We start from the raw sequence: 21882 nt of genomic DNA, 5'->3' as shown, positions 1-21882 counted from the left end.
TATGTCATAATGTGAATTTACCTAAGCATGTTATTCTAGAAATGCTCAACTTTATAATTAAAAAAGAAAGGGGGAACTGTGGGAGAACAGACAGTGATAGTGCTGAAGGCATTCTTGCTCCTGATGTGTTGCAGCTGTGTTAATTACCAAAGAGTGAGAACAGCCTTGCCCTCACAGCTATGGGTAATAAAAGGGTGAGTTAGCTGGTGGAGTGGTCAGTCAGATGGAGTCTGCTGGCCATGCTGTAGGGAGGAAGGGACAGGAAGCAGTGAGCTAGAAATGCAGAGAAGGAGAGAAAGAGCCAGAGCTGTGTGGAGTGACTTGTGGAACTGCAACTTAGCAAAGGTGTGGAAGACTTTTTAAATAACATGGGACTGCAATGCAGAGAAGGTATTTTAGGTAATGAGGTACTGATACTTGAGGCTCCCTGAAGTTTTTAAAGAAGCACTCTCGTGTGCTGTGGCCATCTCAATGACAGATCCCTGTTGAATATCTGTTGGGGTTGGTCTCCACTGGCAGCAAGAAGCTGAAGAAACCAGCATAAATCCAAGCACATAGTGTGCTATCATGTAGCACACAAGGAGAAAAAGATAGGCCGTAGCTAGTATGAAAACCAAGATTTAGGTAGTGTTCCTTTATGGTCTATAGGACCTCATTGGATCCTGTTCCCAGCTGGGTAGAGAGGACAGTTCCACAGAGAGCTCTTCCTTGATAGGCCATCCCCAGGCTCTAAAGAATGGAGCCAAATTCTTATTCACCTGCTGAGAAAACTTCTGTGCCCATAAGTTCATCTTAGAAGTGTTGTCTTTTGGGATCGTGGACATTTTCTGGTAGTCAGAGAAGAGGTGGGTGAAGGGATCCCAACCAAACGCTTCCTGCAACTGATGAAAAAGAATACAGTGTAAAAACAAGTAAGCTATCATTTCATGGGCATTATTCCTGTGTTATATGCAACAAAAGATTCCACTGGTAATTGCAGTGTCTTTTAGAATTAATGTAAATTTAGACAAAAACATCCAACTTTCAGGCTTCAGAGCATAACTAACAGCACTAAAGTAATAAAAATACCTCCCCATTACACTGATCTCCCAAAACAGAGATCAAAGATACTCTGGGAGTAGCCAGAATTGTCAGCAACCTGACAATTACATAAGCTGCTGCTTTGGAGACAGTGAGAACAGTATCAGAGGGGATGCTGACAGAATAGCTAGAAAGAAGGAGCACAGGAGAACAAGTATTGAGAAAACAGGAAGGAGAGATTATGAACAGGGCATGCTTTGCCTAAGAATAAGAAGAAAAGGAGTTCACAGAGGAAAAACTGCTGCTGCAGAATTAGAACAGTTCTTTCACACCACATTTATTCCAGCAGTCCTGTTAGTAACTAGACAGGAGATGAGACATCCCAGCCTACAAGCATGGGTGAGGCAGTGGCCAAACTGGTGAGGTATTGTGGGAAAATTTCTCCTCTTAAAACTGTTCCCCTCTGTATAAATACTTTGTTATTCATTGCATCAAAAATGCCCAGAGGATGACTCTTCAGCTTGACAATTCAGATGTTTCTCTGGGATGCAGAAAAGTCAGGATCAATACTCCTCCAATAAATGTTCTTTTCCTCATATAAAATGTGAGAGCTCTCACCTGAGCTGAGGGACACTCACCTCACAACAGTCAGTAGCTTAAGCCATCATAATGGACATCTGCTTCGAAGTCCCCAGTTAAAATCAGGTTGAGTGCTCTCTCCATTAGGCTAATAGTTTCTAGGAGGATTAAGGGAAGGGGGAAATCTCTTTCATGCTTCCTGAGAGAATGCACTTTAATCTAGGACAGGGTTCATGTTTTAGAGCCTCGACTACAGTGAGGGATCCAGTTCTGAGTGCAGGAGGATAGGCTGAGCCCATCCTCTTGCCACTTGATGATGGACTACTCTGGCTCTGCTCAGTGCACTGGATGATATGAACACCTTCCTCTCCGTAAATTTTTTAAAAGGCCATGTAACTCACCAGGAGATGGTTCAAAGCCTGGCTCTTCTAGACACTTTACAGCGCCAAGGTTTTTTTGACAACTAGCCTGCTGTCCCACAGGAAATCTGCTGTGGATTAAAGAGCTATTCCCAAGTTTTATCCTCCTTTTCCCGTGTTGTATAACAAGCAGCAGTCCTGTTTCTCTTCAGGGGGAAACACTGCACAGAGCTATCTCCCTGAGTGGCTAAGCCCAAGTCTGGCAAAGGAAGGTTTTCAGGAGACAACTTTAGGCACTCTGCCCATTTACCTCTCAGGTGCTTTCTGGGCCCAAGATAAACCCTGACAGTAATCAAATGCTTACAAGGCTTCAGTCACCAGGCTGCAGACATCCCTCTGACACAGGCTTCAGTGGCTGCACTAAGAAAACACACACACACACACACACTTTTCCCTGTTACCTGCAGGTATGTCTCCAGAGCAGTCCACACATTCCAGTCCTTTAGCTGAGCACCTTTCTTCAGATAGCCTTTTATCCTTTCCTTCCGGCACTGTGCCTGGAGTGCCGGATGGGCCTGATGCCTGGGAATGCCCAGCACCTCCTCATGAACATAGACAGACCAGAGGTTGCAGGTGGCCTCTGTGGTGTGAGGGGGAAACTCCCATGCCTGCTGCTGTTGATTGTGTCCCAGCTCATGGATGGGACCCCAAAGACCAGTAGATCGCATGTGCTCCACGTCTAACATCTCCTTCACGGAATCCAGGTGGCCCATGATGGGGTAGCCAGAATGCATCCAGCCTGCAGGAGAGACAGGTAACAGCACATGTCATTAAGTGCTCACCTCACTGCTTCTTAGATGTAAATGATTACTGTACTTTTTTCATTTCTCTAATGCCTTTCCTCCATCTCATAAATAACACTTTTTTATTACCATGAACGACCAACTTTTCCCAGTGTGATGTAAGGAAATACACCAAGTTTTACCCGAACAGATAGTTACCCTTACAACAGTCAAACAAGTAAAGGTAAGACTGAACCATCAGTTAAGTGCAGTTTTGCCTGCCTTCCCTTTTTATATATAAATGTACACTCATGGCTGGACTGAGGTCGAGGTTTTGGGATGAGGAGAAAAGCCTGACCATTGCCCAGAACACACCTGAACTCCCCCAGGCTGAGCACAGACATCACCAACCATGCAATAATGTGATTCAGCACCATGGCACTGCTTGAGTGCTCCCATGTAGAGTGTGGATACTGCAGGCCTGCACTCCAGTGGTCACTGGTGTGGATGAGACACATGGAAAACACAGTTTGTCATGCTTAAGGGCTACAAAGCCTGTCATACTTAAGCCTGTTCTTAACTTTGCAGGACAGCTATTCCATAAACAACTTCCCAGCAGGCTGCTAGGCGAGAAACATGCACTGCAAGGGATTTTACTTATGCCTCCTTGGCGTCTTCTTCTCTAACTGGTCCTCCTTGAAGATTCCCAAAACTTTATGCAAGAGCAATGCCCTCAAATTCAAACACCTGTTGTCGCAGGGGACAAGCAGCCCTTTACACAGAGGGAGCCTGGTGAATGAACAGGAATGGCAATCGCCTTCCTGTAGGAACTGGTGAACATGAATGTGAATGGCCGGGAACTAGTTTCTGCAGGAACTAGTGAAGATCTTGAGCTTCCTCTTTTTCTAATAAGAGGGATATATACAATTAGCAATCACTAGCACCTAAGAAGTTTGGATGTAGAAATGTGAGTGAAACCATTTAGTCCACCCAAGCCAAAAGAAATTTTATGTCTGTAGACTATGATATTTTTAACTGGCATTTGCTCAGCATTACAGAACCTAACACTCCCAAGATGTGCCACAAATTCTTTCCATAGTAGCTGAGCGAAAGTTTAGGGCATCAGGGTTCATGCCAAGGCCTTGTCTCATAGTGTGACAATGAATTTAACCAGTTTATTTTGAAAAACAACTGAGCAAAATTTCTATTGTAAAGTTCCATGTTTACTACATAATTTGATTCTTGATCAAAGGCACTCAGTTCATAACTGGAAAAGCTGGAGTGGGGGAACATCAGCGGTAAAAATAGACATTCCTGGGATTTGACAGCAATACTGGTTCTGCTTCCACACTATCATCTCAGGCACGTATCTTTTTGGGCTAAGCTTTGCCCACAACAACCTTTGTGGAGCACCTCCAGCAAGCAGGCACACAGAGATTTAAAAGTTGTCACTGAACACATGAGAACAGTCCTGTGGCTGAGCCAGAGAAAAAAATAGAAATCAGGTCACTGCTTCCCAGCTGTACTGGCTCTGCAGTGCATTCAGGAGGGAGAATGAATAACTACATGTGAGCTAAAGCTCCTGCAGTCAGCAGCTCTGCATCTTAATGCACCCCAACAGGAGAACAGCTGAGGAGACACCACCCATTTTGAGAGCTGGGAGGCATCTGGAAAGTTCAGGATGTTTTTCAAGCCCTGCCTTACCACATTTCCACCCTGACGGAGTAGCTCACAGCTATGCAAGAGTCACAGTCATTTAACACCTCACACATGTCCCCAGTCTGGTTTTAGTAAAATAACCTTGAAGGGACACCGCTGCTAGAGGCCACTTGCCTCTCAGCTCTGGAGAAGACCATATGGCAATGTACCCACCACATGAGATCTGGACATCTGTTACAATCCTCTCTGGCCTTGGGAATTTTGCAGGCACGGCTGCCAACTTGCTTATCGCCACCATGATCTCGTTCCATAGGGTCAGCAGCGGCCGTGGGTTCTCCATGTGGCGGATGCTGTCAGAGGGCACCGTCAGGATGAGATTGTCAACAGCCAGCTCTGCCCAGGGAGCAGGGTAGTGCCGGACACAGGCCTCCCACTGCCTTTCACAGGTCTCCCCTACGGCAGCAACACGGAAAATCAGTTGAACACAATTCTGGCTTTTGAGCATGCTCACAGAGGTCAAGCTCAGAGACCAGGTCATGAAAATTTCTTGGGAAAAAATATGTGGTAGTTGCCTGACTGTGGGTGGTGGCTGTTAAATAGCCAGTTCTCTATCTGCTCTTGGGAAGCCTCCTCAAGCTCTTTAATAGGTAGGAAACAGAAAAGGACTGGAATATAACAGAGCAGCATAGCAAGAACACACCCCTGTTTCGTATCAGAGATGAAGAACCATCACATTTCTCCAGTGTCTCATTTCTTTTTGTCCATCAGAGTTGCTGTTTCACATAACGATGCTGGTTCTGTTCAGCTTGACAGAGAGCAGGAAGAGAGAAGAGAATGGTGGAAACACGGGGAATTCAGCAGTGATGTCTTGTAGGATCTAGAGATGGCCATATGAGGGCACAGTAAAGCAGGCAGAGCTCAGAGCGTGATTTGCTGTGGCAGTCTCCCTCTCCCCAGCACAACGGTTTCCACCAGAAATAACAACTCCAGCCTCCAAGAAATGTGTGTGCACAAACTCTGCCCGTTTTGTGAAAGCTTTTTCACCTACTCCCAGCAACATAGCAGGCTCAGAGTGACTGAGTACTCCCAGATGCAGAGATTCATAGAGTTGTAGAATAGTTTGGATGGAAGGGATCTTGAAGGTCATCTGTTTCAACCCTCTTGCTGTGAGCAGGGGGGACATCTTCAACTAGATCAGGTTGCTCAGAGCCTTGCCCAATTTGACCTTGAATGTTTCCAGGAATTAAGCATCCATCACCTCTTTGGGCAAGTTGTTTCAGTGTTCCACCATTCTCGTTGTATAAAACTTCTTTCTTATACATAGTCCAGACCGATTCTCTTTTAATTTAAAGCCATTGCCCCTTGTCCTACTACAACAGGTCCTGCTGAAGGGTTTGTCCCCATATTTCTTGGACTTGCCCTTGGTGAAGCTGTGCTGGCTGTTCCAAATCACCTTCCTGCCCTCCATGTGCCTTAGCACAGCATCTAGGAGAGTTTGTTCCATGACCTTCCCAGGCACAGAGCTGAGGCTGACAGGATGGTGATTCCTGGGGACCTCCCTTCCACCCTTTTCAAAAATTAGTGGAAAAATGGAAATCCCAGAGGACAACATAGTAAGGAAAATAAATCTGGGTATTCCTAAAGCCAAGCATTTCTAAGACCTTCCTAAGCACAGGACCATCTTGCCTTTCAGTCACTGGGACAAAGCCATCTGTGAGCAGCACTCAGGCAAAAAGCACCAAGGTAAACAGACCTACCAAGCTTGAAGAAAGGAGCTCTGACTGCCCCTTCCACCGTGATGGGCACATTCCCCAGGACACTCTTCTCAGGTACTATGATGTAAATGAGGCCACCCCAGAGGCAGGAAATGGATTGTTTCTGGCAGGCAACATCACAGGTGCGTATCACCACCGGTGCCCGTTTCAGCTCCTTGGCTTTAGAGAGGTCATCCGAGTGACACCCAATCTGCACCTGGCAAGCAGAAGTGTAGGAACAGCTGGTCAGAGGTGCGCCAGTGTGACCTGGCAGTCTGACCTCAGCACCCACCGAGCTCTCCACTGCAGCACTGTCCCTGCAGAGCACGTACACAGAAGCAGCCTTCTGACTCTAGCCTAGTTCAAGTTTTCAGCCTGTGGTGATCAGAGGCGGTAAATTCAGTAAAAAACAAAGGTAAAGTTCGTGCTGTCCCTATCTTAGTCTACTCCCAGTATTCCTGGCTCAACCGCATCCTTGACCAGCAGGTCAGAGTACTACAGTGACTTCTTCCACTGCACTTGCATTGATGATTCCTCCACCCTTCCCCAGCATCAGTCACTTCCTATAACATGATTTGGAGAGATGTGGTCATGGCTGGCTTCTTTTATTGTGTCTCTTCCTTAGAGCTCTTATAATAAAACAGACATCATGTGGCTGCAGGATCAGACAGAAGCACCTGAGTTAACTTTGCATTTAGGCTGCAGGGAGATCACTGCAAAAAATATCCAAGCAGGTAAGCATTTGCTTCTTGTATTTGTATTTTGCAGAGAACAGGATCCCAATTAACAGTGCCTATCTCAACTGGATACACCTAAATGAGCAGTAGTGACAGCACGTCAGAGCAATTTGCGAAGGATCTGGAGAGATGGAATCAAGTTTGGCTCATAGAAGGGCCCAAATATTTATCTGGGACCTGAAAATCACCTTGATCAGGGTTTTTTTGCACCATAACCCAACAGCCCTCAAGCAGCAGCCACACTTAATTATCCTACCAGCAGACAGAATGGAAGGAATACAAAAGAAAAGCGTGAGGACACAAGGTGAAGAAATGATGACAAAGCACTTAAAATGCCACAGGGTGGCAGCAGTAGGAAAGGACGGGAAAGGTGGGAAACGCCATTAAGGAGAAAACCCTTCCCTCGTGCTATTTTTGGGCGCTCACCCGACAAATACACCGGTGTAAACCAACGGCAAGCAGAGAGAGTTTACCTTCAGACCAGCACCGACCACCAGGCAAGGGCACGTTATTACCGCTGTGTGCCCTTCGGGGAGGTAGAGCCCTGTGCTCCTCCAGGCTGCCTTTCCTAAAACATAGGAGAAAACAGTCCTGAGCAGTCGAGCACTTCTTTGTCCGGACCATTACAGATCCTGGAGATTTCAAGTTGCAACAGGAGAAAAATATTCCATCCTTTCCTCTTCCATTGCTCTACACTCACAGAACCATCTCGCATTTACCCAACTTGTCAGAAATACAGTTTCAAAGAAAGGAACAAAATCATCACACCATTAGCAAGCAAGCCCATCCAGATTTACACTTCTGGAAATGCCAAGCTTAAATGTGCTTACTAGTATCTTCTAAAAATGGGAAGGATAAAAAAAAAAAAAAAAGAAAAAAGAAAAGAAGCCAGAACTCCAACACCTCCTACACTCAGATCCTCTTATCCTAAAGACCTCATAAGAGGTGCCAGCTATGGTGGGATTACATGATTGAAGTTGTAATGGTCACAAAACATTCCCTGAATAACAGACTGACAGTGGCATCACATTTTTCCTTAGTGACTGGTCCAGCACAAACTGGAGCCCACAGGAATTGTCATTTCTAGCTGACTGAAGTGATGAGAAAGGCTCAAAAGACCATTCTGTGCTAGGTGTACCTGTAAGAAGGGTACCACTACAATTCAGCATGTTTCTAGACATGCTAGTCTTCCCAAGGAAAAGCAGGTCTCCTCAGCATACATCTCTCTAAACACTTGCAATTTACAGAATTTACAGTGCAAAACTGACCCATCTCTACTCTACTGATCAGGCAGGTTCCACTCCCTAGTTCTGACAAAAAAAGTTTACTTAGGCATATTTCAATCCAAACACAAGTCCTAAAAAGAGGTGAATTGTCATTAAGCACCCAGCTTACAACCTTTCCTGTCATCTAAGAAAGAAGAACCAGTTTTGCCAAGCAAAACCTAATCCAAGGAAAAATGTAAATTAAACTGTATCATTGTGTGTTACCAGTTCATCTCAGTTTTGCTGAATTTGCACCAAAGGCAAATTTGAAATGGTGCTCAGGGTTTGCTGTAGTTTTCTTCTTTGTCGTTTATGCGAAATGACACAAATTCTGAGTATTTTCTGCTTTTGTCCTGACTCATTAGTGTTAAAACCAGTGAGAAGTTATTCTACAACTTTTCTTTCTGCACAGCCACTGCACTCAGACATTGCCATTCCAAAACAGCCTCCTTTACCTCATTAGAACAATTTGGAAACAACTCCTTTAAATCATACTCTAATACAAAAAAAAAAAAAAAAAAAAATCTGTCCAGGGGATAAAAGCTACTAGTGGAATTTAACCCAGAGTTTAAACACATCAGTTGTAAGCAGGAATCTCAGCAAGCTGGTACAGATACAAGGCCTAAGCTTAGACAAATAATTTATGGTGTATTTACCCAATACTTTGGCTTCAGTGGTGGTGTCAGCCCAAGAAGTTCCTACCGCATTTCCTACCTAGCCTCTTGTTTTCACCCCCAAATCCAGATCTTCCCTCCGTTGCGCTGATACACCAAGCTGTGGGACTGCGCTACAACTCAGGCTGAAATTACCTAGATCACAAATAAACCTTTCGTTTCTAACTCCCACCTCTTTGTGGGGTGACTCCATAGATAGCTGTATCAGCACAACTATGGAACAGCAACCTGCAGTGTAGAGTCCGGAGAAGGTTTCTTGCCAAAACCATTGCGCCGTGCAAGTGTCCTGCGGTACCACTTGTTGGGGGTTCTTCTCCTGCCAGTGCCTGTGCACCAACAGGGAGGAAGCAGGACTTCCATGGGGTGTTTCAGGTGCTCAGATCAGGGCTGTCTGCCACAAAAGGAGCCTGTCTGCCACTGCACTGAGCTCAGTCTCCTCCCAAGCCCACGGTGAAATTGCGCATCCGTGCCCGTGTTCAGGCACGCACAGACACAGACACGCCGAGGGCGGGCACCCCACTGATCCCAGCAACGGGATGCCTCGAGAGGAAGAGGGATAACTCCTCACCTGGGTTTGTGCCATCGATTTCCACAGTGACAGGGAGGGCACAGACCTCAGCAGCAGATTTCTGCACCAGGGCCGCGCTGTCTGTCATGGTGAGGGACAGCTCGGTGGCCACGCACAGAAGCACTGCCTCTTTGGAGTTGCTCTTGACCGGGCAGCGCCCGCTGACCTGCGGGATCCCAGCCCTCTTGAGCACTTTGGTCAGGATGCGGTGGAGCGAGGAATATGCCGGGCAGTCGCGGGCTGGGATGTGCAGGAAGGCGGCGCAGTCCTGTGCCAGAGGGCGCAGCCAGCCCTTCAGGGGCTCGGTGAGCTCCTGACGCCCCTGCAGCTGCGTGCTGAAGAGCAGGAGCGCCCTGCGGAAGTGGTAGTGCTCCCCCGGCCCCACGGGCGGGTACTTGGCCGCCTTGCTGCTCTGCCCCAGGATGCTCAGCCCGAAGCGGTTCAGGATCCTGTTGCCGGGATACTGCGCCACAGCGGCTTTGCCGCAGTTCTGGGAAGCCCAGTACCAGGCCTGGCCCCCCACCAGCAGGCCGCCTCCCTCCGCCACGAAAGCGTGGATTCTCTCGGCTTCCCCGTCGCCGTAAGAAGTGCAGCAGTACACGCTGATGTCACCCGCCAGCTGTGACACCTGCGACTTCACCCCTGCCTGAGACAGGAGGCTACACAGCTTCTTCAGGCTGGGATCCACCCCCACCAGCCCCTTCCTGCCGGCATCCAGCCAGGAGACAGCATTGAGCAGGAATGTGGCCAGCTTTGGGGAGAAGAGCTGGCTCTCGTGGGTGGCCACCACCACGCGGCCGCGGCCGTAGCGTGCGGCAGCCAGGAGGCAGCGCTGGGAGCTGTCCAGGCACAGCGGGAAGGAGAGGGCTCCGTGCACCAGCAAGGCGGAGGGCGCGCCCCCCGTCACCAAATCCAGCTCCGACACACCGCGCAGGAGGAACTCGGCGTCGAGGCTCAGGTTGGCCTGGTGCCTGCAGAACCAAGAGAGGTCCAGGTTAGCCCCCAGCCCGGAATCCTTGGCACAAAATGACCGGTGTCATAGCTGAAACGTAAGGAGTTCTCTTGATTTCACAGAATATTCCGAGTTGGAAGGATCACTGAGCCCAACTCTTAAGCGAGTGATCCATACAGGGACCCACCTCCTTGACACTGTCAGTATGTTCTAACCAACCGAGCTATTCTCAGTGGCCATCCTTGCCTCTTCTTTCTCCGTCATATCCCAGGACATCATGCTGTCAGGTTTTTCATTAAAAAAAACCCCAAATCCATCAATGACTCGTTTTTCTGCCTTTAAAGCCTCAGTTGTTACAGCCACGCAAATCTATAGGAATCTCAGCCCTCATTTAGAAAATTGAATGAATAGGTAAAAAGGAAGCTTCTAGACCTCTGTCTTTGAAGAGCCACATGAAAATCTAAATACTTTGCAGAAACTCAAAAATCAGACCCTTCATACTTTTTTAAACTGCAGATTTAAACTGCACATAATGCGGGAATTGGCATATCTCCTTTAAGAGAAACTTCCTCTATCTGTCCCACCCCAGCCTTTATGAACTAGGTGAGCCCGAAAGATTCCTGTGCCTTTTCCCAAGCTCTGCCACTGTTGAGAACTGAAGAAAGGAGTGCTGGGACAGATGGGCTACATGGACAGGCAGACACACAGCTAGTGAGTGACTGCAAGTTGAATTAGAGCCTTCACACATACACCTCACATTACCTCACATTGTTGGTCTCCACAATAAAAAGAGATTAGGCTGTGCAAGGCTCTCTTATCTCTGCTATTTCCATGTAAGTCCTATATGTCACTGTGCAGAAAGACCTGCTGAATTACTCTTGTTTGCTTTGTGTACACTTTCCCCTGGTTCTGCCAAACAGGTTTCCCCCAACACCTGTAAAGGATCTGTTGTTATGTGGCCGTTGCCGCCAACTCAGTGAGAATAAATGATGCTGCCCTTCCTCATGCCCGTAGGACAGGAATTAAATCCGCAGCTCCTCTTTGCTTATTACTTTACTGAGACCCTTTGTCACACAGAGCACGTGCCCAAGCATTTAGCACAGCCCCTGTCTCAGATTGAAGCCTGATTGTCTGCACACAAACCTGGCAGGAAGACCCAGATGTACAGAGCTGCTGTGTTACACAGGAACTGGAGATCTAAATTTCTCTGTGGCTCTGGATTTAAACAAAATCCCCACAAAAATAACCTAAAGAAGGTGTAATTCACCCTTAGTCACCATTTGAAATCCTGTTAATTGTGATGTAATTTTTCTCTTCTGCGTTCCCCACCCCTCTCCCTTTTCCATGCGATGTGCATGAAGCAGTGGGAACATGCCTGCACGGTGCTGATGGTAACAAGAAGCGACCAGCAATTTTTAATTAAACAACCTGATTTGTTAACTGTGCCCTAAGCATTTCACTGAATTAAGCAGCAGAGGTCTCTACTACCTTTACCTGAAAACAACAAAAAGTATCAAATGCCATTAATTGATTAAAAATATTAGAAATTTAGTATTCTATATCCACAAGGAAAAGGCTGTGAAGGAAAGACTTGCAGGGAGCTTTACTGTAATTGCTGTGGCTGTCACTAGAGTGAAATGAAGCTGCCACACAGAGAAAGTGCAGCAGCACTAATGCTCCTTGGAGAACCTGCTGTGCCTTATGTGACTTAGCAGAAAGTAGCAGGAGAAAGAGCCTGGCATAGCCACTGGCAAGGGCAGAAAGACAGCAGGGCAACATCCAGGACTCCAATGCCTGCTCAGTTGTGCAATATGAGTCATAACAGCCCTGAGTTTTACACCTGATAATCCAGAACCCAAAGAGCCAGGCTGGAATCCCAAACAAACTGGGAGCACTGAGGTTCCTTGCCCACAGCCTGTGTCAGAAGCTGAGAAGGGAGGAGCCACCCAGCCTCTTGCCAGCTCCAGGGGCTTACCTTCTGAAGCAAATTCCTGCAAGGGACAGGCTAAACAGGTTTAGCAGCTGTCAGCCAGAGGCTGGCCCAGAGAGCTGGCCTGCTGCTTCATCTCCAGCCTGGTTTTCAGCTGTGGGAAAGTTGCCCTGAGTGTAGAAATTTGTGGGGAGAGGGAAAGGAGTTCCTTCTCCCATCCCTGTTTTGCTGCATTTCACCCAGGTACACTTGATCAGGCAGGCTGCTCTAAAAGATGGCTCCTCTCATTTCCTTCTCACAGAATGGATTCCCTGGGCCTGGTCCTGCTGCCCCGGAAGCAGTCGAAAGCAGCATCCTTTCCAATTGCAAGGAATGGGAAGGTCCCCTTTAAATTGGAAGGCAACAATTCCATCCCGATTATTAAAGAACCAGCATCCACCAGCACCCTCACCTCTCACCTCCCGAATCTTCTACAAACAGCCCACCCGCACAATCAGATCAGTAGTTTAAAGAGAGGGCAATTCAGATACTCACGGGACAACTAATGGGATCTTGGGAATCTTCTTGGCCACTTTGAAGACGCCTTTCTCCACGGCGTTTCCTGTGAAGTACACGCCAGCCACGCTGGTCACCTGGTTCCCGGGGAATTCGAACAGCACCTTCTCCTTGCCGTGTCGACTCGCCCAGTACCAGGCTTGGCCTCCAACCAGCAGCCCTCCACCCCCTCTGACAAAGTCCACGATGCCTTTGGCCTGGGAGCTGTCGTAGGCGTCCATACAGAACACCCCCATGGAGGGGCTGAGCCCTGTCCCCACCTGCACTCGGGTGCCAGCCCCGAGCAGCACCTGGGACAGGCAATCCAACCGAGGGTGAACCCCAACCAGGGCCTCGGGGCAAGGCTTGAGCCACTCCAGGGCATTTCTGAGGAACTGGGAGAACTTGGGGCTCTTCAGGATTCCTTCATGGGAAACGACCACCATCCGGCCCTTCCCATACTGGGAAACAGCAATCAGGACCTGCTTCTTAGCGCTCAGGAGCACAGGGTAGGCGTCCTCTCCAACAAGGAGCAGCTCACAGGGAACAAAACCTCCAGTGAAGTCCCATGGCCCCACACCATCCACTAACAGCTCGTAGGTGGCACAGGGCTTCATCTCCAGGACACTCCTGTCTGGTGGAGAGAAGAACAACACCCATTACAGTGAAGTTCAGCAATAAGGAACAGCTGCAACAACCCCATAGAGCAATTAATTATTTTTGTCATTTAGTAGGAACTCCAAAGAAAGAGGAGTCAGGTTTGAGGATACAACTTTTTTGGGAATTTGGTTTGTTTGTTGTTTTGTTTGTTTGCTTGTTTAGCTTTGTTATCACACAATTTACACATTTAAATCGAAGAGACAAGTATACCATGATTATGGTGACTGTGTCAAAAAATTCTGCTATGCACCATGGAGGAAAACAGGGAAATAAAGGTATTCACTTTCCCATTAACAATTTATTTGAAAAGGGAGAGTGCCAGAGGCTCCCGGAAGTCTACTAGGAACTTGTATGGTAGAGGTGGTTTACACAAGAACAGCCAGAAAATGAAAGGACTGTATCAACACAATGCACAATATAACTCAAACATGCGGTTCACATTTTGGCTCCTAATTGGATATGTACAGAGCTACGTGCTGTTGCTGCTACATGGTATTCCAAAGTTTTACTTTTCTACCTCCATTTAGGCACTATAAGCCCATGCTTAGTATTAGGAGGTGCTGTGAGGGAGAGTCAGCAAAAATGATGGAGGTGACCAGCAATAACTGTGAGTTTAAAGCACACAGTATCCCGGAGAGCACGTCTGGGCAGAGAAGAGTCACACCCTAGTTCCCTGATCCAAACACTTTTACAATCTCAGTAAAATAATCTCCCTTTCCCATAGCTTTATTTGGCTGTCTTCCCACCTGTGAAGTAAGGAGAGTGTACTGACCTCGATTGCCAGGCCCTTTGAGGTCTGTGAGTGACACGTGTTCTGTTAAGGCTCCCTCGGCGTGAAAGTTTGGCTCAGCTTTTCCCCAAAGTCGTCTTCTGCTGAGCTGGGGCAGCTGTGGCTGTGCAAACAGGAAGGCTTTGAGGTATGAGAGTATGACCCAGTCCCACCCAGTTTGTGTCATTCAGGATTCAGAAGAGTGACTTTGAGCACAGCACCTACGGCAAGGGAAGGAGCTGCTCTGAAGGGGCGTGGATCTTTCCCTGACAGCATCCTGTGCCAACACCAGGCTTCACACACATTTCATAACTGGCTACCCTGAAAGCAAGCCCTTTGTCATCCAAGCACAGGAAAACGGCAAGTCCTGGAGAAGCTGCATCCTTGATCCGGATTTGTCACAAGCCCCAGGGTGCTTAGAAACAACAACCTGATCTAGAATTACAGTATTGCTTATCCTCTCTGGTCATGCCTGGAAGCTCTGTTTTTCACCAAAACTATCAGGGGACTCCACTATTGTTTTGCATGTGATTCATGAGTCAAAGCTGCTGATTAACATAGGATAAAAACTACGCTGCCCAGTAACCTAGTGCTTGATTGCTGGCTTAGTCTGAATCCCAGCTTTGTGTCCCTGGCTTTGAAGAAACCCTACATGTAAAGGCAAACACGAGGTCTAAGTGCTTTAGAGTGCTTTAGTAGGAATCATGCAGGAGAGCAGTAACACAGCCTTGGAAAACAGTGAAGATTTTTTTGGTGGTTTCTGTGGATTTGATACTAATGTACCTATACTAACACACTGACCGTGGTGCAGGAGACAGGAAAAGCAGGTGGATGGTTTCAGCAACTCATATTGAATGACAGAATCCCAGAACTACTGAATGGTTTGGGTTGGAAGGGACTTTAAAGAACATACAGTTTCAAACCTTTTGCCATGGGCAGTGACACCTTTCACTAGACCAGGTGCTCAAAGCCCCATTCAACCTGGCTTTGAACTCTTCCAGGGATGGGGCATCCACAGCTTCCCTAGGCAACCTGCGACAGTATCTCACCATCCTCGGCAGAGAATTTCTTCCTAACATCTAATCTAAACCTGCCCTCTTTCAAGCCATTCCCCCTTGTCATGCCACTACATGCCCTCACAAAAAGTCCCTGTCCAGCTCTCCTGTAGCCCCTTTAGGTACTGGAAGGGGCTCTGAGGTGCCCCTGGAGCCTTCTCCAGGCTGAACAACTCCAGCTTTCTCAGCCTGTCTCGATGGGAGAGGTGCTCCAGCCCTCTGATCATCTTGGTGGCCTCCTCTGGACTTGTTCCAAGAGGTCTGTGTTTTCCTTCTACTAGGAACAGCAGAGCTGGATGCATCACCCCAGGTAGGGTCTCACAAGAGCAGAGGGGCACAGTGCCCTCCCTTGCCTTGCTGTTCATGCTGCTTTGGAAGCAGCCCAGGGCACGGTTGGTTTTCTAGGCTGTGAATGTACATTGCCAGGTCATGTCAAACTTCTGGTCAAACCAACACCCTCAAGTCCTCCTTGGCAGGGCTGCTCTCAATTAATTCTCCACCCAACCTGTATTTGTGCTTGGGATTGTCCCTCAGTTATTCTACATGGGAGATCTGGGCGAGCTCTGAGGATGAATATGGAAATAGATTTTGTGTGTTAAGTGGTCAGTCATTTTGGATGAGTCTTTAAACTCATCCAAAACATGGGAGGACCTCCATGAGTAAAAATTGTGGAATTGTGCAGTATCTGTGAAGTACAGGACAAAAGAGGCAAGACAAGCACTGAGATGTCTCCCCTGTTAAGAAGAGAGGCAGCCTAAGTGAGTGACTGACGCCATTTCTGGGGATTTGGCTGTTCCTCCTCATTACGGTGTGCCCATGGGTTTTCCAGACTTTCCCCTCTTTCAGATTTGTAATCTAGCTGTCTGTGCAGCAACTAAGAATCAAAAATGCTGCAAAGTCTGTAAGCAGTAAGGAAGTGGGAGACTCTTGCTTCTTCCCATGTTTATCAACAAATTGAGCAAGGAGAGGAATGCAGATGTTTGGCATTTGCTAAAGAGACAAAAATACTGCTTTTTATTGTCTGTTCATCAGCAACAAGGTTTTAAACTGAAAGAGGGTAGATTTGGATTTCGTAGATATGGCTGTAAGGAAGAAATTTTTTATAGTAATGGTAGTGAGACACTGTAATTGTCCTAACATCCATCCTGACCTTCCTCTGACACAGTCGGAAAAAAGGGATGGAGAAGTGGGAGGAAGCCAAGCAAGAAAGCTTGCATGGGAAATGCTAAATTAGGAAAAAAATAATTAAGAAAACCTTTCCAGAGTTATATAATAAAAGAAAGAAAAAAAAAACCAAACAAACAAACAAAAAAAAAATAACACACAAACCAAACCTAAGTTAAATATGTCTAAGGGAGGGAAATAAAGCCAATGAAAAAGTAGATTAGGTTGCAAATTAATGAGAACTCTAAAATTAGATCAAGATAGCAATTACCAAAGGAAGCTACTGCAAGCATTTATTTATTTATTTTTAACAATGAGAGCCCTAAGAGCTATTAGGAAACAGACTGAAAATTGATAAAGCCTTAAAAAAAAAAAAAAAAAAAAAAAAGAAAAAAAAAAAAAGAAAAAAAAGAAGTGGTTTTTTTTACTAAAAATGCAGCAGAATCAATCACACAATTGCAATTACTGTGTAATTACTGTTATTGGCATTATTTTCATGTGGCACTTCACAGCAATAGATTATAGAACATTACAATTTCCAAGCCTAGTAAAATGTTGCAGTGGTTTAAGGAAAAAAACAACACAAATTGCCCGTGCTTTCTGGTGGTGTTACCATGCACACACTAGGGTACTCTCACTGGCTAATGGGACACAAAGAAATAGAAAATCTGAATGTCTTAACATACATTTGTCCAGTAATCTTAATTGCTTTCTAGGCAAGGAAAGAACAAAATGAAAGCACCTGATGAAACATGATCAGGTATTTAAAAAATAATTTTGTATTTGGAATGGTAAATAACATCTTAATTATAATTAAGTTTACTAAATTTCTATGAGTGAAAGTTAGGTAATGAGCTATAACTGATAAAGATAGGGATGCACTGAATCAAAAGAAATGTCTATACAAACAAGTGCTGTTTAGCCTTTTTGAAAATCTATACCTGGGATCTAAAAAGGACAGCATATATCACATAAATGAAATCACCAAACAATAGAAATCAGTGTACAGAAGCACAGAAGAAATCATAACCTTACCAGAGAATATTTTTTCTAAAAATGAGACCTTGCCTAATTGTAAGTCCTACGGCCTGTAATTTTAGAAAAGCTTTGACATCTATTGGTGAGCAGGGAGCTGAGCAGCTCAGAAATCCCCAGGAAACGCAGACACGGAGCCCTTTTCCAGGCTGGCGCTGGAAGGGTTGAGTCTCATTTGCATGCCTGCTGTGTAACAGCTCAGATCGCTCCCCTGTAAATGCTGCTCGGTTTTAAAGCAGGGGATGAGTGAACACCGCTGCCTTCCTTTGAAAAGGAGCAGAAAAGAGCTCTGACGGTCTTTGTGTGCGGGCCATGCCAATCTACTGCAGTCCGAAGCGATGTGGTCATGAATATGGAAAAACAACAGCTTTATCCCTCCCAAACGAAAAGGATGGCACAGAACTTGATTTGCTATACCCTGTTGGGGAGCAGGGATAATGGGACAGCTCAGTGAAGCTGAGACTGAAGAACAGGTAGGGCATAACTCAGGAGAGGAGCAGCTTAATCATCTATCACTGACATGTCACACAAAATATGAGTGTAGGGTCAGACTGATGAAGGTTTGTGCCCTAGTGCGGACTTCAATGGCAGCACTGCTTATTGCAACAAAAAAAATGTGCAATTCCATAAACTGAGCATCTCTTGCTCCTTATCACCGTTATATTTTATAATGCAGCAAACAGAAATAATTAAAGCTGTCCCAGATCTATTAAGTCACATTCTTTTCCAGCTCAGTATAAGTGTGACACATCAACAGATGAGCATCTGGGGTTTCCTTGGGATTTCAACAGTAACCAAACAATCCCTCAGAAGAAATGTATGCCAAGTAAAAAAAAAAACCTAACAAGCTTACTTAACCCTTTGTTAAAATCAGCCTATGTTTTAGAGCCTTACTTCAAACAACGTGGGTGCACAAATTATCACTGTTGCCCATGGTGTATGAGCTATCTTTTTTGGATTAGTTTCCCCAGGAAGGTCTTCACCACACTCAAGCCACACTGGGTTGGAGTTCGTGTTCCCTGGCTGCTAGCATCAGGGTGTCCCTGCTGATGTCTGGCTGTCTGTCCACCTGCCAGCTGGTGGCCAGTACCAGTCAACACAGAATGTGTGGCTTCTGCCTTTATTCCTCTCTTACACCCTGTGCTCAGGCCTTTCAAGCCAATCGAGGGTGAACCCAGTGCTCTTGATGAGCGTGGTTTCAGTTCCTGTTCCAATCACGAATGAATAGTCAGGGTCATTCACTCCTTTTTTGGCTACTCTGTTTGCCGTTATCTCGAAATGTCATCTTTGAGCTTGTACAGACGTGCATTCCTCGCTTCTTTTCCCAGTTCCCGGGAGTCTGCGGTGCCAGCACGATCGACACAGCTGGGCGAGTGAACTTCCAGGCCACAGCGTGTCACGGTCAACCCGCACAGTGCAGTGACCCCGGCCACGGCATAGCCGGGAAGCCAACCCTTTGACAGCACCCCAAAGGTCTTCTCCTCCTGATGGGCTTCAGGCCACCTGGAGTCCTGCCCTTGCCTGTGTAGGACCCGTTGACAGAGCTATGTTTGAGCTGTGTTGCCCTATGCCATCTTTTATGTTTTAAGTCCAAGCATTGTTATCTCTAGCAAGTCTTTACATAAACCTGTTCCTAAATCTAGCATGGTGCTGACCAGCTTGAGGTTGGCTTCATGTCCTGGGAGGCTGTTCCAGACTCTCGCTGGAATTTGTTGTTTTTTCAGGACATTTTACTGCTCGGAATGTTCTCTGCTGCCTTAGGCAATCATCTCACTTGTCCTTCGCTTTGCCTGAAAGCTATTGCCAAAGTTTTCATTTTCTCTTCGCCTAAGCGTATCCATCAAGATCTGAAAATCTCTCCTTTGCGTCTGCAACGTATCTTCTGAGAACAGGCGCCTTTACAATGCTGTGGTACTCAAGCAGGCCTTAGAAGAGGCTTAAAAAAGAGACTGTTCCCACCTGCCTTCCCTCCATCCGTACCCTACTGAAAGCACCATGGCACTGACATCACCCCAGACACTCACCGCAGTTTTGCTGCTGTCTCTGTCCCCTTTTCCATAAAGCCCTGCACACAGAGCCCTTCAGGGAGCCCCTCAAACAGTATCTAAACAGTCTCTGAAAAGTTACTGAGGAACATAGCTTGCAGAACTTGGTTTAAATTACTTATGTAAGGGCTTGCATTGCTATGTTGAAAACTAGGGGAGGGCTGGAAATATGAGCTGCATTAACATCTGTAAATGATCTCAGCTAAAAGATCTCCTTTCCATTCTACTACTTATCGCTTTATTAAACTTGTTTGGCAGTTGTAGATAAATTGGCACCAATTACACGTACTGTAATTTTTAGACGCTGGATTATGAAGTAGAAAACATGTGGCTGAAAAAGTACCAGTTTAAACAGAAACTTCATTGCCAAACATAAGACAGAATGACTTGCAAAGATTTATTTTAAACCAACATATAGTTGGCTTATTGTTAGAAAATTTAGGTGAAAAAAAAAGATGTCAGATGGATTGTGAGCGTAGGAGAACTTGTGTGCTAATGCTGACTGGAGACTGTAAATTTAGCACCCTACAGACTCATTAGATGAAGATTTATCTCCTGTGGTTTTGCTGTGCCTTCCCCAACAAGACCTGCTAGACCTGCTGGACCAGAACCAACTTAGGTGCTCCTCTCCGTGTTCCTCGGTGTATCAAGGTCTAGAGTCTACGCACAGAACCAGCTTTGTACCTCCTACAGATCTAATCTGCAATCAAATAACTCATATCCATGTTAAACTGCAAATCGAGAGTAGCCAGAAGCTTCTAGACCAAATGCACGCAGAAACCACAATCCTTCTCTGCCTCCTCCCTTCTTACTCTGTTTGAAAGTAAACTAAAGTGTACGTTTGCGTGGGGTCGAAAAGCATCTTCTTTCTCGGGGGAAGCCTGTAGATTTTGCAGTTTACACCCAGCCGCCAGAGTAACCACAGGTTCTTTTAGTCTCTTTTGCTACTCCTTTCCTTTGGCACCGGCAGAGCCCACCTCAGGCTGCAGACGCTGGCACAGAGGGGCTCCGGTCAGGTCAGACGCATCCTGCACCCTGACAGAGCAAGCTCCCACTCCAGGGAACCGCATTGGAAGCGCTGCGAGACGGCAATGCGGCTCGGAAAGGCGGCGTGCGAGCCTCCTCTCACCGTCAGTCACCGCTTTCGTCGCTGAAGGCTCAAGCATCACGCCGGACAGCGATCACCGGGCGCGGCGGGCGCACCGGGGGCGGGCGGCTGCGCGCTGCCGGCCCCGCCCGGCGCTCCGCGGGTGCGCGGCCCCGGCGCCGCTCGGGAGCGGCGGGCGGAGCTGCGCCGCGCCAGCCCCGCGCCCAGCACCCACCGGGAAAGCCGAGGGAGCGGGAGGGAAGGAAAGTTCAAGAACAGCCGGGAAAGGTGCCGCCCTATGCGAGGAGCGGGCAAAGCTGGGTGTACAGGGCTTGCGGTGGAAGGTCGAGCCCATTTAATACTTTTGCTTTCCTTATTTATGGCCAAGGTGATGCATACGGTCCTAGCCTGACTTTACATAATTAGATTTTGCAAATGATTTGGCCAAATGTACCATTCGTGGGGCATGTATAGATGCTGAGTAGCCCAGAATTAAGACTAGTCTGCGAATTCCTGCGTATTTGTAATAATGTTTTTCCAATGAAGAGGGAGGACCTTTTTCTATTTATGCATCCCCAAATACTTCAGCAGCAAGCTGATGCACTAATCGGTGCTATTTTATCCGGACGGATACAGACGGCCAAGCCACAGAGCTTACACTCTATGCCGCAAGCACATCTTCACCTTTCCTGGTCCTGGATTACAAATGGTTTTCAAGCACAAGGCTCCTAATGGGACCCCAAACCAAGGGATGCCCGAGCTGCCCGGGCTGCGTGCTCGCTGCCGGCACGGTGCTTCTGGGCCCACTTTTACTGCTTTTCCCGGGACCACCCAGTACCGTGTGGCGAGCAGAAAAAAACGTAAGCCACGCATCCGCACAGGGTTGCTGGAACTGAGGGCTCAGACAGGTTACTTTTATTATAAATGCAGCTTACAGTAAAGCGTCCCCCGGGCAGGACCCAGCAGCTCCTCCTCGCTGCCGGGCCGGGCTCCCCTGCATCACCAGCGAGAGGTGGGCGCACCTGCCCTGCAAGCTCGGCGCTGTAAAAGCGCGCCCTCCCTCCTGTTATAAATAAGCTCTTCCTCCTCCTCCTCCTCTTCTCCTTGGCCCCCACCACCCCGGAGTCTAACGCGGCCCGGCGGCTACCTTACTCCCGCCGTCCTCTCCGCCCCCGGGGGAGACGCACACTTTCACCCCGGCCCCTGGCACGGCCGGGCGCTTTGCGGCAGCCCGGCCGCAGCTCTAGAAACTTC

General features: G+C 47.3%; 1 protein-coding gene across 2 annotated transcripts; it reads right to left on the bottom strand.

The window, feature by feature from the left end:
* Positions 1-22: 22 nt before the first annotated feature.
* On the bottom strand, positions 23-21880 carry TCAF2 (TRPM8 channel associated factor 2). Of its 2 annotated transcripts, none has more exons than XM_040054339.1 (9): positions 21776-21880; positions 14246-14366; positions 12814-13447; positions 9398-10368; positions 7364-7458; positions 6157-6370; positions 4613-4852; positions 2420-2757; positions 23-881 (listed from the first exon to the last, which is right to left on the bottom strand). In XM_040054339.1, exons 3-9 carry the CDS (start codon positions 13428-13430, stop codon positions 636-638), a joined length of 2721 nt encoding a protein of 906 aa, XP_039910273.1. In that variant the 5' UTR covers positions 13431-13447; positions 14246-14366; positions 21776-21880; the 3' UTR covers positions 23-635. The 2 variants fall into 2 exon arrangements, with proteins under 2 accessions (XP_039910273.1, XP_039910274.1); XM_040054340.1 differs by having other exon boundaries at positions 12814-13443.
* Positions 21881-21882: the final 2 nt, after the last annotated feature.

Source organism: Hirundo rustica, unplaced genomic scaffold (genome assembly GCF_015227805.2).
Source record: "Hirundo rustica isolate bHirRus1 unplaced genomic scaffold, bHirRus1.pri.v3 scaffold_9_arrow_ctg1_1, whole genome shotgun sequence".
Taxonomy (NCBI): Eukaryota; Metazoa; Chordata; class Aves; order Passeriformes; family Hirundinidae; genus Hirundo; species Hirundo rustica.
This window is presented reverse-complemented; position numbering and strand designations above follow the sequence as displayed.

Excerpts from the sequence above, each read along its gene's own strand:
- TCAF2 (XM_040054339.1), bottom strand. The coding sequence starts at position 13,430 with ATGAAGCCCTGTGCCACCTACGAGCTGTTAGTGGATGGTGTGGGGCCA. Across the intron at positions 10,369-12,813 it reads AAGATCCCATTAGTTGTCCC|GCACCAGGCCAACCTGAGCC; the intron begins GTGAGTATCTGA and ends TTGGTTCTGCAG. Across the intron at positions 4,853-6,156 it reads AGCTCCTTTCTTCAAGCTTG|GGGAGACCTGTGAAAGGCAG; the intron begins GTAGGTCTGTTT and ends TTGCTGCCGTAG.